At 41.3% G+C, this 19172-nt stretch overlaps 3 protein-coding genes across 3 annotated transcripts; 1 reads left to right on the top strand and 2 right to left on the bottom strand.

Annotated features, from left to right (window-relative positions):
* Positions 1 to 594: 594 nt before the first annotated feature.
* Positions 595 to 2543, bottom strand: fkbp2 (FKBP prolyl isomerase 2). The gene is made up of 2 exons (XM_030433748.1): positions 1935 to 2543; positions 595 to 1040 (listed from the first exon to the last, which is right to left on the bottom strand). Exon 1 carries the CDS (start codon positions 2385 to 2387, stop codon positions 1971 to 1973), a length of 417 nt encoding a protein of 138 aa, XP_030289608.1. The 5' UTR covers positions 2388 to 2543; the 3' UTR covers positions 595 to 1040; positions 1935 to 1970.
* A 1184-nt stretch (positions 2544 to 3727) lies between these two features.
* Positions 3728 to 5113, top strand: ncbp2as2 (protein NCBP2AS2). Its single transcript, XM_030433749.1, has 2 exons — positions 3728 to 3943; positions 4069 to 5113. The coding sequence occupies exon 2, from the start codon at positions 4133 to 4135 to the stop codon at positions 4436 to 4438; it is 306 nt and encodes a 101-aa protein (XP_030289609.1). The 5' UTR covers positions 3728 to 3943; positions 4069 to 4132; the 3' UTR covers positions 4439 to 5113.
* A 1583-nt stretch (positions 5114 to 6696) lies between these two features.
* meltf (melanotransferrin) lies at positions 6697 to 18451 on the bottom strand. The gene is made up of 16 exons (XM_030434371.1): positions 18201 to 18451; positions 16392 to 16546; positions 15669 to 15768; positions 14301 to 14486; positions 14055 to 14211; positions 12758 to 12825; positions 12462 to 12646; positions 11960 to 12125; positions 11620 to 11762; positions 11308 to 11404; positions 11013 to 11207; positions 10383 to 10536; positions 10108 to 10175; positions 9835 to 10019; positions 8711 to 8903; positions 6697 to 8386 (listed from the first exon to the last, which is right to left on the bottom strand). Exons 1-16 carry the CDS (start codon positions 18247 to 18249, stop codon positions 8319 to 8321), a joined length of 2169 nt encoding a protein of 722 aa, XP_030290231.1. The 5' UTR covers positions 18250 to 18451; the 3' UTR covers positions 6697 to 8318.
* Between the last annotated feature and the right edge of the window lie 721 nt (positions 18452 to 19172).

The raw sequence follows: 19172 nt of genomic DNA, 5'->3' as shown, positions 1-19172 counted from the left end.
CACTCAAAATCAATACACTGAATCAAATTGTGCAAGCCTGGTGTATGGAGGTTGCAGAAGTCACATGACCAGTGAAGCTGGAGGCCCTGTGAGATGTGGTGCCACTCTATTGGCTGCTGTGAAAAGGCCACTGATGCACTCATCTGATTTCCCCCTTTCTCCTGTACGCAATTCTTTTTCGTACATATGGTATTTTACTAAATCCTTTCAGATATTTTACAAATATGTCAGATATCTTACAGAAAAATAACATCTGTTTTACTGACATTATTTGGATAGTTTACACATATTTTTCAAAAATTGAAAAAAAAAATATTTGTTGCATATCTCAGTTTACTGATATTTAAAAAAACCAAGATAAAAATGGCGTACTTCACATACTATTTGCTTCCCATGCAAAACTGCACACAGAGAAACCTTTATGACTCAGTATTATAGGACATTTACTGGGTGTAATTACCAGAATATTTGTATTGTATGAATCAGACTTCTGATTACGAATCATATGAAAGATCAACAAAACATCCGAGTGGGGCAAAGGAAAACTGTAAAAACGTGTCCAAAAAACCCCCCCAAAAAACACTTCAGACTGCAGAGCTTCCAGTAAGGTTTTATTATAATTCAGATATTCAAAGTAACAAAATCATTCAACCTGATCCATCACCCGCCCACAACCGACTTAACAAACATACACGGTTTTTTTTTTGTGTGTGAAAAGAATGTAAAGATATTAATAACCCTGCTTAGAAATCACAGAAAAAAATTAAAAACAACAGTGACATGAAACGGCAGGGACGTGACGTTATACCGTCAGCCCGCCGCCAAATACTGGTCTTAGCTGCTCGCTTTCAATTCTCCTGATGTTTAATAAAGACATACAGTCAGTTCTTGTATTGTGTAATAACATTAGTTCACTAAACCAGAGCACAACAGCCAGCCAAGGGAGGACAGTGGGGTTGCCATCTCTACTCCCAGATTTAACATTTAGTCTTCGTCAGAGGTCAGATTTCTGCTCTTAATGCTGCAGCAGCTCCTGGAACCTGAAAAAATAAATGAAAATAACAGCACTAAACATAAAAGTCATCAAAAACAGCAAACATCAGAGTCTACGAATCATTTCTTTCCTTTGTCGATTAGTCCTTCAGAAAGATAACCTCAGATGAACCGTGAAGGCATGATAAAAGGATGTGTTGTGGCTTTCTTCTCTTTTGGGGTTCAGAGGTCAGAGAGTCGAGCTGTTTTTCTTCAACATGCAGATAGTTGCTATTAGATACTTCTTGATTTGACCCGTTAATGCTACTTCTGATACAGGCTTGGCATCTTTCGAAATCCAACACTGATACCAGTTTCAGAACAAACACCAAAACTGTCTTGATTTCGTTTCCTGTCGCTCGCAGCTGCTCAGCTCACTGTTGCTGCTCCTTCTCAGTTCAGCCATCAATCATACTGGCATATCCAAATCTGATCTGCTGAAAATGCTGTAAACATCATCGTCATGCATCTTTTTTTTTTTTTCTTTTTTTTGTAGACAAATTAAAGCCATCCCGTGCTCCACAGGTTCAATACTTTTTAATGCCAAGCAGCCACAGTGGACAGTGAGCATGGGGGCATATGTCAAATAGATATCAGACAGTGAAAATGGATAACAGACACGCATCAGTTCTCAAGATAGAAAAGGCAACAATAAAAACATTGTTAATCGATTAATTTATGGCTATCGGTTATTAAAGGCAGACCATAAATAGAATCAAACCTCAATCTTCAAGTTAAATCAGATTTTTCTACCTTATCTGTATGTGTCTGCTCTCAGTTTTAGCCGATACTGCACTGAACACTGAACATGGAGCGTGTTCTGAAATCAATCTGTTTCATCGAATCCCCTCGCAGCAAACCTTTACTCAGAGACCAGCTGGCACACATCTGTGATAACTTACGTTCTGAAAGTTGCCCTCTTCGCCGCCTCTTCTTCATCAAAGGTCGGATCTCCTCTCGATGCTCAGCAGCTCCACTTCGAAGATGAGCGTCGCTCCCCCGGGGATCTTCGGAGGGGCTCCCCGGTCTCCGTAGCCCAGCTCGGCGGGGATGACCAGCTTCCTCTTCTCGCCCTCGCACATGCCCAGCAGGCCCTGGTCCCAGCCTTTGATCACCTGGCCGGTGCCCAGGGTGAAGGTGAAGGGTCTGTCGCGGGGGATGCTGCTGTCGAACTCGGTGCCGTCCTCCAGCTTGCCCGTGTAGTGCATGTTCAACACGTCTCCCTTGCGGGACTTGATGGGGCAGTTGTCCACCCGCTTCTTGATGCCGATCTGCAGCTTCTTCTTCTCGGCTCCGCTCACTGCCGCCGGGCTCAGAGACAGCACGGTGACGGCGAACAACAGGAGCACCCGCATGACTGCAGCCGGGTCGGATATACAGCTGGTGGAGGGTCAGGTAGAGAGGAGCGAGCGCCGAGGCCACACAGCCAATTTAGGGGATGAATAAGGGAAATGAGACGGGAAATCTGTTCGCCAAAACGGATGTACGTACGGAGACGACCCCGGAAGTACTGGTCGCCGGCAGGTGTAACCAGCAAAAACGTCCGGAAACGCGCCTGTAACGTCTTTAGCTGAAGTTGGTCTCACATTGGACAGGATAGGCATCTACACTTTATTGTTACACAACTCAAACACATAAAACGAGAGCTCGCCATTATAGTTACAGTCTTTAGACGATTTAAACCCCATTTTCACATATTTGAAACTTTGGAAACCTCCAGTTCTATAAATACAGATATAGATACAATATTCAGATGGGTGTAATCTGGAAGAACAAAACTATTGAATTACCAACCAATAATATTATCATTGTAACAAAATACTATATACATTACATATCGATTTGCCACATTAACAATGTGTAGTAATTTAAAAGCTTGAGTACATTTTTTATCTCAGTTGTGACTGATACAGCTCTCAAATAAAAGTAGTGGAGCATAGAGTACTAGGAAGTACAACATTTCCCCTGGAGATGTAGTAGAATGGAAGTATAAAGAAGCATACAATGGAAGCCCCTCAATATTGAACTTAAGTACGGTACTTAAGAAACTGTACTTTGTTTTTTCCACCACTACAATCCACCTCTAGAATACATTTAGTCCTACTTTAAAAAACACTGTAGACCTCTTATGTGAGCCTCCAGAAATGGTTTAAACACCCCTATATACGTTTTGCAAAAGCCTTCAGTCTATGGTTGAACATTTAAAGATATCACATATGTAATGATTCTTCATCAGGACTAAGACACACCATATAAATTAATACAAAATAAATATATACAAAAGGAGACACACAGTAGGCCTGTTAACCCTTAAAGTTCCTCTTAAAGGGTAACTCCAAAAGGTACTAATGCATGTTTAAAAGAAAGTAGTATAAAGCCTTTTGTAGTTCCAGAGAAAGCTGCGTGTATTCTGAAAGAATTGTCTCCAGTGATGTCACTCAATATTTCAGTTGCATTGTGGGTAAAGTAGGCATCATGCTTTTCAAAAGGCAGAAGAATGTGTGGAATGAAAACGTAATATCTGGTTCTTTGGTGTCTATCGATCATTTGTTTTTAAACTGTAATAATGAGTCCAACAGTGTAATAGGAGTGCAGTGCCAGAGCAGTTTACTGCTTTTCAAAAACCTGGTGTCTATATTATTACCCACAATGCAACTCAGTCACTGAGTGACATCACTGAAGGCAATATATCCGACTACATGCAGCTTCCTTCGGATCCACAACAGGCTTTATGTGGCTTTTTTTTTTTACATATTAAGTAGTTCTCGTCAAGACCTGTTAACACACCTTGTTGTTTAAAATTGCTGGAGTTTACCTTTAACTGTCGAATCTGAAGCCAACTTCAGTCTCCCTATGCAGTCTGTTATGTCAACCACTGTCTGAAACTTAGCGGTCACCGGGCTCAGCTGAAGTAAGTCAACTTTTCTGTAGTATTATGGAAATGTACAGCAGAACCCCAACATATATGACTGTAGAAGCTAATGTCACCTGATGTATTCGTCCAGCTAACTGTCGGTGAACGTCCGTGTGTTACAGGACCGAAACACAGGAGTTTGACGGGACTGCTAGCTGGCTAAGCTAACGCGTCAGTGGGATCAAAATGCTGGCTCGGTTGTTATACAACCTCCTCAACAACCTCCATGTGGTCGAGAAGTTGGCGGACTCTCGTCCGATCCGCAGGGCGGCCCAGATCACGGCCTACGCCATCACTAAGGCTCAGATAGCCGGCCGGGACGCCTCGGCGCGGGTCATGCGGTCCCAGACGCTGCGGCAGGTCCGGCAGGAGGCCGGCAAGGTGCCCGATGACCTGGGAGAGATGGGCGGCCGCCTCCGGAGGGTCAAAGACACATTTGTGAACGAGGTGAAAGAAGGATGGAAGGACGGCTCCAGACAGATCAAGAAGTAAAGAGGAGAGAGTGGCTGAAGGGTGTGAAGAGACTGGGCTGACAACATGTCATGTTTGTTTAACCTCAGCTGACTGCCTGAGCACACAGAGGTGATGTGTGGACCATCTACCTGAACAATGCATGTCAAGACTGTGGTGCTGAACACAACCATCACTGATCAGCTGCTGGTTCTTCATAATGTCAATAGGTTCACACTGACCTGCAGTCTGCGGCCAGTTCATTTTAGATTAACTGTTATAAATTCACTGCAACTCTGTGAAAGTACTGACATACATGTTCTTTCCATTAATCCTGTGGTAAACAAGGAACTATTTTAGAAAATGATGTTGAATTTCTGGGCTGGTGTGAAAGGTTACGTCCAACAGTGGTGTCACGAAATTCCTTTTCTCAGGAGGACAGACTCAACTGCTTGTTATTGATAGCCTGTTCATCTGAATCCATGTTCCAATAATGCTGATAAGGATTGTCTTTTTATCCATGTCGCTCAGACGACGTGCACTCATGACACCAACTCCTGCCAAAGAGCTCTTGTGGATCAGTACATGAAGCTGTCTTGGTAGATAATTTTATTGGTCTCAAATGTAAATACATAGAGAGACGTGGGTGTATAGGTAATGAAATTACCATTTTGTTTTGACTGTATAAATAAAGATGATAATTTATAACCACTTTGACTGCTAGATAGCGTCGGTTCATATTGTTTGTCTTTGATATGTTAACTGTCAGGGCAAAAAGCTAGTTTATATATACGTATGAAGGTGAATTTCCATGTTTTTATTGTTAAACTGCAACATAGACTTTTGCGTGCCCGAGTGAACGCAACCACTCAGGTGTCGACTTGGGCTGATCAATCTAATTTCTTATCAGATTTTTCTAACTGATACTGTGATTGCGTTTCAATTTGCGATGTTTTTTTTTTGTTTTTGGAAAGTCAATCTTCGGTTCAGTATTCACTGTGTGGTAGATTTAAAACGTGACGGAGCATCACCACATTGATAACACTATCATAATATTAACATATGTATACTCTAATCAAAAGACCAGAACTTAAACATGTGAATTGTTGCCAACACAGAGCAATCAAACACAATGGTCTTGCATGGTACCGATGATTTTTCAGTTTTTTCATGTGTAGTTGGGTGTACACGCAGTCGCCCTGCGCCAAGTCTGATTGGCGAGCGTGACTGTCACGCCTGGAAGACTGCATGAGTGTGTAAAACCATTAACACATGTTTAAACGTGGGTCAGACGCGCATACCACAGCAAAACTGCTAACTGCAACCTCTGCAATTTGCTAATCGTGTCGTTGTAAATCGCAATTTCAATTTAAAATCGATTAATCATTCTTCAGCCCTAGTGTTGACTAACGTCAGGGAACGACTGTAAGGAGCATTGTCAGATTTACAGTCAGGGGGAGTGAAGTTCACAGTTCACAGCCTTCCAGTTGTAACTCATAGTCCATATGCTCTCATAACAAGGAATATATGAAACACTGAAGAGGATTTAAAAAGAGGTCAGGGGATAAGAGGACATTTTTATTGCTCCTCGTGACAATTAGTTACTGCGGTGCAATGATTAATATTTAAGGAGCGTGTCAGAAAATGTGGTAAATATTTGACGATTGATAATCGATGTAATTTTTCAAGCAAGCGTTTGATGGTTTCTGCTTTTCAAATGTGAGAATTTGCTGCTTTTTTGTCTTCATGCCTTAGAAAAATTGAATATCTTGGTTGTGGACTGATGATAGTTGGTGTCAGTTAAGTTCAAAGTTACTCTATCGTCCCCACGTGGGAGAAACTCATCCTGGATTAAGGGAACTGGTGCATAAAACCAGACATGGCAGTTAAAAACACCTTCATAAGAGGACATGTTCAAAGACTGTCTGAAATGGAAACAACACGTTCATCACAGAGTCACTTTGGGCTTTAGAAAATTCAAATTTAGCCTTTTCATCTGTTTTCTGATGTTGTATGGATTATTCAAGAAAATACCGGGAAGATTTATCAATTCTAAAAATAATCTCCGTTGCAGCTCTTATTTCACTCTGTCAAAATAAAATAAGAACACATTTTACTGCTAATTAGTAATCTTGTAATTTGGTATTAAAGGGGGAAAAAAAAAAAAAAGTGTCTCAGTTATAGAAGGGTGTGAATGGAGATCTAATCTACCAAAATGAGGCAAACATTATATGGAATTTTTTAAACCCATTTGAACTGAGGAGAGAAAAAGTTGCAGAAAACCAACTCGGACACAAAAACTCTTGCAGTACATAACTTTATTTAATTAGAGCAAAGCACAGAAAACAGCTCGGGTCGGCAGTTTTATGTAGCAATACTTGTGCAGGCGCACTGGCCTGGCAACTAAATATTAGTTACATGTTACTCCATTTCACATATGGAAATAAATCTCTATCAGGAGGAAGAGAAGGCATTCGTTTCTGACGGCATGAGTCAGTACATATACACTGATATGGCACCTGAACTTCATATAAAAAATAAATCTCTCAACATAGGAAAATACACATCCAAATCAACAGCGTCAAACAGGGAACAGCGTCGAGCAGCAGGGTGTACAGTAGATACGAGGAGAACAGATGAGCTCGGGCGAGAAAGAGACGCGTCTGGAGTGAGTTGTTCGTGCAAGAGGACGTCGTCCCGAAGAAACTATTCTTTTCTTTTCACTGTGTTCTGTTCCCTTTTACACTCTCGCTTTCAAATCAAAATGGAGTCAGTTTTATTACCGTAAGACAAAAAAAAACAACTGCCTTTTTTCACATTAAATGCTGGAATCACACTTACAAACTAAAGCCTGTTAACCTTATCCAACTGACTTAAACCATCCAGTCACACATTCACTCTCCAGCACAAACCACAGGATGTTTCCTTTATGTTCTCCCCAAATCTGAAGAATCCGGACCCAGTCGGTCAGAGTTACTCACTCCGTATACATGTACGTCGAAAATCATACATTACAATGCTAAATGTGAGAAAAGTGGTTGCCGATGTGAGGTTTGCTGTTTGATATAACGCAATGCGCAGCCGCAAGCAGGCTCAGTTGAATATTAGGTTAAACCAGATTAAAATGAACGTATTTATCTTCCTGATTGTTCTGGATTTGAGGAGCAAACATGAAGCAGACAGCCTCTGGACAAACACTCAGTCACTCTTCATCACACCGTCCTCGGCACAGCTCTGTGTGGAGGCGACACTAGTGCATATTCACTGATATGGCATTAGCTTATCATAGAAACACAGCCCAAAGTAAGGGAAGGCTGTGTTTGTTAGCAGTACTCACAGAGCCAGTGGCAGCAGAGCAGAACAGCAATCTGACTTCTATATTCACAGGGAGCCCTTTAAAAATGGCGGAGCTGATCTTGGGTCAGTTATAGTCTTTTTTTTTTTTTTTAAAAACAGAAGTTAAAAGATCCGGGGGTCACGTGAGGATAAAAATCAGATTGTCTGCTCTTCGTAAAAACTAGCTCTGGAGAGACAGAGACACGCTTACCACTAAAGCAATGTAACAGGTGGCAGCATACACACTGATATGGCAGCTCACCTTCAGTAAACACAGTGGCAGCAGCAGCTTCTGTCAGCACGTCTGATTCACACTGGCTGAGAGTCCAAACTCTCTTCTCCGCCACAAATAACAAGAGACATTGTGCTTGGTTTGCTTCAACGTGCCATCCTCTCACGGATGGAAATGGCACACAATCAGGTAGAAAGGGTGCAATTCACAAGAATAAAAACACAGATTCAAGGACGGAAGGAGCGGATTCACGTGTGAAAAATCGGAAGAGAGACGAAGAAAAAGGGACAAAGGAGCCAGATGAGGAGAGAGGGGGAGGGAGAGGGGTGAGGGGTAGAGGAAATGGGAATGTCTCTACATCCAGGTGTTGGTCAGCATGAAGCTGAACACAGCCGCCAGCAGCAGCCACACGGGGGACGTCACTGTGAGAGGAAGAAACATTGGGAGATATTAACGAGGTTCAGAAGAACTCTGACAAAGCGGCTTTTTTACAGAGTGCAAATTGGTGGCAGCCTCTCTAAACTGTCTGATAGTGTCCTTATTTATGTAATCAATCCATCCATCACTCCTCTGTTCAATCATATAACTGAATGTTTTAAGATACACCTTAATGGGTTATACACAATATAAATAATTGTTTCCAGTATATGTTTTGCAAACATTAAAAAAACAGCAGTCACTAGGATTGCCATTGGATTGAAAGGAATTCATTTTGCAGTTTAGTGTTTTGTTTTGTTTTTTTTTACCTGCACTTGACGAGTTACACTCCATGTCGACCAGTGAGTCCATGTAGCCCTGTCCCAGCCACTCCTGGTAGGTCTTCTTTTCGCCGACACCCACGAGGCGAACGGTGGAATCTTTAAAGATGAGATCTTTGCCCCCGTAGCCCTGCGAGTCAAACATCCTGAAACCAGTACCTGTATCGCTGCCAAAATATGCCTGGAAGGAGACAGAAACAGAGAAAAACTGATCAACAAAACTGACCAACAAAATTGGTTACAGTGAGTGATACAGCATTTTATCCCCTGTATTTATTAAATTATTCATTGATCTCATTTAATATATCTTAATAAAGTAATCATGAGGTAACCAGGCTCCTTTTTGGAAAAAAAAAAGGAAAAACTCCCCGATGGTGCGTTTGAGGATACGTCAGCATCTGAGAACTGAGAGTCAGCTGCTCAAAATATTATTCTTTTCAAATTGTAATGAACCATTTCATCTATTTATGACTGGACTGCTGCTGTGTCTAGTGTGCATGTGTTATGATGAGGATGTTTTCAAGCTTAATTACTGATGTAACGACACAAAATCTTGTATAATCCTAAATGATTTAGAGACTCTTATAGTGAAAAGCACATTATCATTTAGGTTATTGATTGCCTGTTTTTTCATGCACTCGATAACATGCTGTTTTTGTGGGGGCACAAATATTCTGTTGTTAAAATGTACACTTTTCTTAGTCCAAGAGTTGCGCTAATGCCGCTTCTGAGGCTTTACAATAAATAATCTCAGCAAGTATGGTCAGTCAACATACAACACAGCACAGAGTTAGAGCCTTGACTCATGATCTCTTCATTTGTCTCTATACTTAAATCTAACAAAATGCACAAAACTACGTCACAAAGTCAACGTTTGCTCGTTTGTTTTCTGGACTTGGTTGTCCGACAACAATTTCTCATCACCGTGATGCTTTTCTGGCAGCCAAGAATTAATTCTCAGATTTCAGAGCATCCCTGAACGCATCATCAAATATTTTAAATCTCATACAGTCAATGCCTAAATCTGATAAAATAATCAGTGAATCTTTTCCTGTGAAGGATTACAGGCATATTAGTTCCTTTGTCAGGTCTCTTCACTTTCACACTCGTACCTGTGCCCGGTCCAGGAGCCCATAGACGGCGTGGATGTTGTAGTCGGACCGTACCATCACAGCGTGGGACGGGACCCTGGCCAGGTTACAGTGTCTGTACTGTGTGACCTCTGCTTTGGTGCCATGAGGACACAGCAGCTGGTAATCTGTGGACCGGAGATCCGCCGCCCACGATTCACCGTTACCTAAACATGTGCACAAATGTTTATTATTAGGTCGCTTACAAGACCCATAAAATGAGAATGATTAGCATCTTAGGGTTAATTGCCTTACCATCAGTGTTTGTGAAGACAGTGGTATGCTTGACGAAAGCCACATCTCCATTTCCCACCGCCAGACACCTGAATTGACAAGAGAGGTGGTCGAATCATCAGGGCAAAGGTCAGTGTTCAAGCCAGAAGACAATCACAAGCTTAAGATTCTGTTATGTGGTGGACAGCTGCGGATTACAATGCTCAGAACTCTGACGATTAAACCAGCATCTTAAATCAGTTTGCTTTTTCTTTTTTCTTTTTACGATTTTGGGGATCTGGGATGTTCCCCTTTACCTGAAGGCACCGTCGTATCCATCATACTGGTCTTGTCCCTTCTCACACTTGTTCTGTCCTGAGCTGTCTCCCACACACAGCCCACACAGGTTGGCGGGGAAACCGGGCTGGTTGGCGCCTGGCACACAGCTCTCCGTGAAGAACCCTCCCACCGCTAAGCATCATGGTAAACGGGAAAAAGCGGGATGGAAAATTCAGTTTTTTTAGACCAACTACAATTTGTAAATATGAGAAAAATATAAAATGTCATTCCATCATTTCCACATGGAATTAAGGAAGTGCGACTTTGCCCTTTTATAATACATTTATAATGTTACTATGTTGATAACTCTGACGGTGTACCCTGAAATGTGCTTGCAGACTACAAAACTTAAAAATGCAAAAATTTCTCTTGATCCAGTTTTTATGGTAAATGGGAGATTTTCTGCATCTATTTGTTTTAAATGAACAAATATGAACAAAAAAAAAAATCTGTGTGTTGGACAAAGAATTACATGTTCAGTCGACATTTTAAAATTGTGGCATTTTTCTCCACTTTCTTATCAATTGTCTGACTACTCACACCTCTGTTACACACTCACACACACACACACACACACACACACACACACACATCAACATCCCACTGACCTTCGGGTATTTCACAGCTCTTCGGGGTGATCAGGCCTCTCTCGATCAGCGTTGATACGGGAATGTTCCAGCCAGCCGTGCGACCGTATCCGGTGTGACAGGAGCGACGGCCACGCAGGTCATCGAGGGAACGGATGTCTTGGCTACTCTTCTTCACCACCGCGACTGCATAGTACATGGAGCCATCACTGTCATCTGCAGACAGAAAAAAAAACAACCACCTGTATCTGTCCTATTCAAAAGTCAAGAAACTGTATGCTTGTGTGTGTGAGTCTCTCTGCTTCTGTATTTTTACCTGTGTAGCTCTCGCCGGTGGCAGGGACCAGGCCGTACTCTTTGCCTGCCGTGTAGATGTAACCTCCGTCCAGAGTGACGGCATCAGCCTCGTTGTTCTAAACAAGAGTGACAAATAAGAGAGATGTCAGATCTGTGAGAACAAAAAAAAAAATGGTTCTGTATATATAGATATATATCTGTGTGACAGGTATTGGCTTATCACAGATATACTGATATTAATATATAACTACTATATAATATTTTAAATCAAAGTGAATGAGTGCTACTGTAGGGCACTGTTCTTCAGGAGAAAGTAAGAAACGTCTTTCACCTTGATTTTGTCCATGCAGTCAGTCACAGAGTCGCCGTAGACACACCTGACGGATGGGGTCAGACCTTTAGTTTGGAAAGCTGCACCCATGTCGCCGCACTTTGTCTGCTCGCTGCTGGTCAACACACACCAACGCAGGACGTCTGGGACAGTTATAGATGGAGTTAGAGATGGGTGGTAACGATTAACGGCACAAAAGGTAAGTTGGTGGCCCAGTTAGCCAGGGTTAGAAAACAGAACTGGATGGATGGATGGATGGATGGATGGATGGATAGATAGATAGATAGATAGATAGATAGATAGATAGATAGATAGATAGATAGATAGATAGACAATTTACCTTCAGCCTTACAGTCCATGGCTTTCATAGCATTGTAATAATGGCGACCCATCCAACTCTGGGGGTTGTCTGACTCCACCCCCTGGAACATGACGGATGAATCAGAGAAGAGCACAGTTCCTCCTCCATAATTCGCAGATGAAAACATGTTGAAGGTTGACTTTTCCTGCAAACAAAAATTTACACTCAATTAATTTTTACAAATAGAATCCCACGGTAATGTGGCTAAATGTATCTAACAGCTTCACTAATAATAACAGTAATTCTGTTTATTCATAGAGTGCTTTTCATCATTGTCAAACATGGGGCCATGTGGTGAGACAGCTTCAAAACAATTTAAAGATTTGGATCTAGATTATTAACATGACGAATAATATAACGTGGCACATGAGGATTATTTTGAGATACTATGTCAAACTATCTCCATGGCTAAATAAAAGCGTCCATTTGGATCACTTAGGTATGAGCTGTAGTTGTGTTTGTAAAAGCTGTTTGGACGTACCAGCCCCTCTGTCAGCATGGTGTACACCACAGAGGGAGTGACGTGATCGCCGACCACGATTCCACGAAATGGGACGCGAACCAGATGACAGGTTTTCCACTGAGAGACGGGAGCTCTGGTGCCGTCACGACACAGCAGCTCATAGTCCGCTGACAGCAGTGGTTTCGCCCACTCCGGGCCAATACCTGTTCAAAGATAAATGATTAGCTAACGTCCTTGCTGGAAAGCTAACTTGGCGGTTAGTGGCTAAATGGGTGGCTAGTTACTGACTGTCCACTAGCTAACTAACACTTTACCATCAGTGTTTTCCTTGACAGTGGTGTGTTTGATGAAGGCCACTTCTCCTGCATTCTCAGCCAGACACCTACGGAAACAAACAAAAAAAACCCAGACGTATAGAATTAAAGGTGCAAGCGAATGCTAACACAGTTGTCTCTGCTTATCATTGCCTTGAGTGTTTTTGCATGACTCTAGGTAAAGCATTGTTTGTCAAGTCCACCACTTTAGTTATGAATAACATTTCTGAACAACCATTATGGCTGTTATTACATTTTGACAGACATTAGTGGCGCCCAGACACTTCCTAAAAATGTTGGTTCGCTGACCTTTCCTCCGGTGACTCCAGTGTTAGCATGCTAATATGCAAAACTAAGATGATGTCATGGAAAATGATATTATTAGACTCTTGTATGGGAAATGATTAAACTCTTAAATCATTACTATGTTTTACATTGTCTTCATATGTTCTTACATCCTTGAATGTTATATTTGTACTATCTGCACAATGAGAGATTCCTGTTGTTTTTTGTGGAACACCAGAAGGTTGCTCACTGAAGAATCTCTTCTCTGGCCCTCTTGTTTTCTAGCCACAGATAACGGAACCTGGTACAGGCATGAGAAGGACACAGGGCATTCCTTTCTCCTTATCTCAGCTGTCTCTCATTGCCCTTCTTTCTGCAGACTGTATTCCACTCTGTATGACTGTTGAACCTTCTTTATAGAGAATACAATCCTCAAAGACAACTGGTATCTCTTACAGGTTTTTTCCAGATATCTCACAAATAAGGTAGATTTCCACAACAATGGTTAACATGGTTGACAACACACCTGCTAAACATTAGCACGTTGGCATTGTCACTGTAGTGATGTTGCCATGCCTTTGTTAGCATTTAGCTCAAGTGCTCAATTAATTCGCTTGTTTCAAAGAAATTGTGATCCATTTATATCTTTGTTGCAAAATATCTTCTACACTGTATCCAAAAACTTGCCTCCCTTACATCCCTGAAACGATTCATGAAAGTAAAACTGTGTATGATGTATAGTTTTTACATATATGAAGCAAATGATAATGTTGTTGCATAATTAATTAGCTATTACTTGGATAAATCATGAATTATTTATATATTATTATTATTATTATTATTATATGATATTATTAAATATTTAAGCAGAAGTCATAGTTAAAACCCTTACAAATATTAACGCATCTAGATGACATGAAATCCTCTCCACCTGTACTATACTGTATGTCCTGCAGACCCATATCCACTGTGTGTATGATTGTACAGTATGCAGAGTGTGCAGGTGTGTTACCTGAAAGCTCCTTCGTAGCTGTAGTATCTCTCTTGGATGCTCGCTGAACATTTGTTGTTTCCTTTATCGTCCCCTACGCACAGCTGACACAGAGACGGAGGGTCACTAGCCTCAGTTGCTCCGGGGATGCAGCTCGCATTGAAGAAATCTGCCACACCTGGTCACACGCCAACACACACATTATCTAAGGCTGTCTGTCAGTGCACTCCATGTATGTGTATGTATATAACCATGTTTGTTGCCTACCCTCAGAGAATTTGCAGCCCATCACAGACATGTAGCCCTGGTCTATGAAGTATCCTAAGGGCATGTTCCAGCCGGCTGTTCGGCCTTTCCCAGTGTGACAGGTTTTTCTTCCTGCCAGGTTGTTGACGTTGATGCCAGAATTGACTTTCTTCACGACAGCAACTGCATAGTAGGAGGCACCGGTACCTGAGGCAATCACAGCACAGGTGTCAACACGCATATGACGATAAGCTCTGTAGGTGCTTTGATGCCAGTGAACCGTATTACATTCTGGCTCTGTGCTCTTACTATTTAAGAGATTAAAGTGCAGACTAGTGCTCCTGTTTTAAAATATTACACATGCAGTACAAAGATTATGATAAGGTAGCATTAACTTCCTCCAGGTTATCCGTAATAAATGACAACATTAACTTATGGCATGAGAGGATATTCAGCAAGTATTAGAAACACTGTAGCATCACAGCAAGGTCATGGTCATTTTGTGTGAGAAGGAATATTCTGTTATTGTTACATTGTCTAAAAAAAACAAAACGTTCATGTCAGATGAAATGACATTTGTCACATCTACTGTAGGTTACTGTAAGGCTAAAGGTTTAAATGACATAGCTTCACACGATGGGAGGTTGACAGTTTAATATGACTTTTTAAGATAGGTCTTATGGCTATGATATCTGCTGTATGAGGCTAGAGCCAGCACACCGTTCGATTAGCTTAGCTTAAATAAGCACACAGACAGGGAACAGGGGGAAACAACTTGGCTGGCTTTGTACAAGAGATAGTTCAGCATCTGACTTTCCATAAAACCACAAATTTGTATACAGTTCAACTTGTGTTGCGTTGTGAAACTTTGTGTCGTAGAATGACAAATAAATGAACCCTGAACTTTGATTGGTTAGGTTTAGAGGTACATCAGGGCATATATTTTAACCTTTGGACAGAGCCAGTCTAGCTGATTGCCCCTGTTTCTAGTCTTTATGCTAAACTAAGCTAATCGCTGGCTAGCTCAAGGCTACCTTCATACTGAGAGCAGGATCAATCCTCTTATCTAACTCCCAGCAGGAAACCAAATTAGCAATTTGTAGCATTTTCTACAATGTCAAACTAACACTTTGTCATGTATTCATTCGTCTTTCTGGCTATATCACTCTGATAGTTGAGTCTCATTCCCAGGTCATTGAATAGCCTACCGATGCTCTGGATCAGAGTACGGGCTGAATACCGACCCATGACAGATTTACTCTCATTTCACAGCTTTACTAACGTTAAACTGACTTTATTGTTCTTGCGACCTGTCATCCTCAGCATTGTACTTTCATAGTGCTCCTTTACTGCTGCTGATTCTTGAGGAAATTTTCAATTGAATCTTACGATCTTCCTTGGATTCACTGGCGGCCATCTTGAGGGTAGCAGTCTTCCCCAGCTTGTAGATGTCAGTGCCGAACATAGACAAGGCATCTACTTCTTTCTTCTGCAGAGACACAGCGACCAGAAAAGTTAATGATGTATTAATTACAGGACATTATGACAATGCCTTTTGTCCTTTTGTTCCTACTGTTTAAAGACAACTTATTAGCATAAAGAACTGAGTTTCTGTGGGCTTGTGATGATTTTATAAATTTAACGCAAAGGAAAATGTTCTAGATACGAAACTACCACGTTTCCTCTCCAAATAACAATATGAGAGACCAGACAGGTCTAGACTTTAGTTGGATGAGGATTTATCTATCATCAATTGGATTAAACATGTTTTTGAGAGGAATAGTATCTTTTGAAGTGTAACCGACTTGGGGAAATTGCCCTTCCAGCTCAGCTTCTGGTTTCAAAACCGTCCAGTTGTCCTGTTCTTAAGGCCTCCTGATAACTGTATCACCTGTTAACAAGTGTATTGCCTTGTTATCTGATGCCTGATTGTCTGTTCTGCAACTCTAAGCTCTATTTTATTAGCTTAGCTGACCAGTCTGATGCTGTCATGACTGGCTCAAATTAATAGATGACTAAATTAATAGGACATTTGTATAAAGTTGTATAAAACAATCAGCAGATGTTCAAACGGTTTGAGTTGATAAGGTATGTTTAATCTTGTCATCAGACCTGTAGTTTCTGAACGCAGCCCTCGACAGTCGTTCCATAGACACAGCTGAGGGTTGGACGGATAGACACTGCGGCGAAAGCCTCAGACATGGCCTGACATTTCCTCTGCTCTTGGTCTGAGATGGTGCACCATCTGATGTTGCTCTGGCCAAACACTGACAGAGAGAGAGAGAGAGAGACACACACACACACACACACACACACATTACTCACCATTAAACCATCCCACCAAATGATTCATGAAAATGTTCCGGTAATCTCAAGGATACAGTGACCTTCATTGTTTTCTATCAGCTCAACTTTGCTTTCCGCCTCAGCAGTGTGTGTCCGAACCTGGGAGCCTCTGTAGAACCCATTGATGGGGAAATATGGACTAGAGTCACTGTTCTGATGACTTGACGTGACCTGTTATGACTCGTTATGACCTGAGCTTTTATAGTATTATTTGTTTTTGTTTGATCACACATTTATTGCACTGAATCTCAAAAATGATGATACGATTTAAATTAGCTTTCGTACTTTTTGAACAGGTCAGATAAATTGGCCACTAATATCATTATTAGACAGATACTAATACCTTGTCTTTTCTCTTTATAAAGACTGGATACATCTGCAGAGACCTGACTTGCCTCAGCTATAAGGGCTTGACTCTGAGGACTCGAAATTACTTGGGACTTGCTAGAGACTTGACCCAAACGGCTTGAGTCACATGTCTGCAAAAATGAAATAATTTCCAAAAATGCAATAACACCTGATAATGAAATAAAATTTTGCTTTTAACTCGATTTAAAACGTAAAGTAAACCCAATGATACTTCACCAATAATGTGACTTCTGACTGATATTATAAAATATATTTTTGATGATAATGTATTAAGCCAACATTTTCAGTCAAGAGTTCAACTTTTTTCAAGTCTGTTGGACGTGATCACGTAAGTGTTTGTTCCACCTGCACTGGTCATAAAGGTGGTCAAAGATCCACTCTGGTCTGATGGACGATTCTTGCACAAGGGCTGGCAGGTCTTTCATCGGTCACTGACTGGTAGTTTAGTCGAATGCATCTTTGCCTGATAACAACGTACCACCTCCATCTGTTCCAATTTTAAATTCTACATAAAGCGTGAAGCTGACATGCTTTCAGTCGGCTTACATGACACTACCAGTATTATAAGTAGTTCATACTTCTACACTACCTATGCACCAGTACTGCATCAACAGATTTGATGATCACACATTATTAATTAAAATGTTCTTATGATATCAAGGATTTTATGACTTTATTGCTCGAGCTCTCGTGTTATTAGGTTTTATTACAAGTCTGATCACATTAAGTTAATTATTACATTATTGGGTGCCAGAGTCTCCCAAAAGGGGTCACAAGATAAATAACAAGATGGAGAAAAAAAAGTGTTTGAATATGTTTTGTGATGTTTTAAATGTTCGCGAGCAAAAACGAAGTTTATGAACCAATGACTACAATACACTATACCAACACACAAAGCCATAGTGCATGAGCAAGAAGTTGAGGTCAGCTGGGAAACAACTGTGATAAACTAACATTTGTATTATAATCTTTCACATTATGCTTCATATGGTGTCTGTCTATTTATATGCTCATTCATCAGCAGAAATCTTCCATTTCTCTTATTATTCATTCTCATGTTTATTATTATGATTTACAAGATCACCGGTTTCACATAACCACGCAGGAAGACACAGCATAGGACATTAAATATCTATAAATTTAATGAAGATTGTGAAGTTTTTCTCTAACTTCACTGAATATTTTGTGTAATGAATCATTTCTTACCTGTATGTAGTATGAGCAGCAGAGCTCCGGCTGTCCTCCACATGGCCATGGCCTCTCTCTGTCTCTCTGTTCCTCTCGCTGAGATGAAATGGCCTTTCTTGCTCTCCTCTCCTTTATATCAGAACTCCTGAGTCAAAGTCCAATTTCTATCTTAAAGATGCGGCTTAAAGTCCTCAGGTGAAGGTCAGGCAGTATTCTTTTTAGTGATTTACAACCCAGTCGCCTGCGACAAGTCATTCAGGAATCACAAGACCCTCAGCAGGAGTATGTGAGGCTCAGCGTAGAGTTTATGAAGTGTGCCTCCCTGGTGTACCTGGTGTGACACGTCTCTGCTGCCCAGCCTGGCTGCAGGCCAAAGTCCAGACAGAGAGGTCTTTTCTTTCCAGTCAGGGAACCGCACCTCTGCTTTCCTCTCGCTCCTCTCCTCCACTCGTGTGGTGCTTTTCCACCGATGGGCAAGAGGAAAGGAGGGATTCATGCCAGCGCAGTGAGGCCGTTGGTCAGTGACTCACTGTAACAACGCAGACACACGGAGTCTGTTTACCTGCTTTGGTTGCTAATTTCGGCTTTATCTCTGACTTTTAGGAGTTTTGAGCGCAACCTGGAGATTTAATTCAACGACAGAGTATGAACTGAATCTTTTTCATAGAGTTCACCAAAAGATAATCCTGACCCACTCAGGTTGTGTTAAAGTAAAGTGAGGTGTAGTGGGTTTTCTGGTGAATGCCATCCACTGCTGAGTTGGGATTTGGCCTGACATCCTCTAAAATTGTCAACAAAAGTCAGTTCAACCCAGTGGTGTAGGGTGAATCTGTTCAAACATGTACTGTATTGTTGGTGACCCTGTTGTGAAGACAACAGGATCGCATTATGTTTCCCCAAAGAGGCAACCACCGAGAACAGAGAACAAAACACGAGTTATTGTATCATTATGAGTCTGTAATGGAGACATAAACGCAGAAAGAAATGGTG

This window comes from Sparus aurata, chromosome 11 (genome assembly GCF_900880675.1).
Source record: "Sparus aurata chromosome 11, fSpaAur1.1, whole genome shotgun sequence".
NCBI classification, from domain to species: domain Eukaryota; kingdom Metazoa; phylum Chordata; class Actinopteri; order Spariformes; family Sparidae; genus Sparus; species Sparus aurata.
This window is presented reverse-complemented; position numbering and strand designations above follow the sequence as displayed.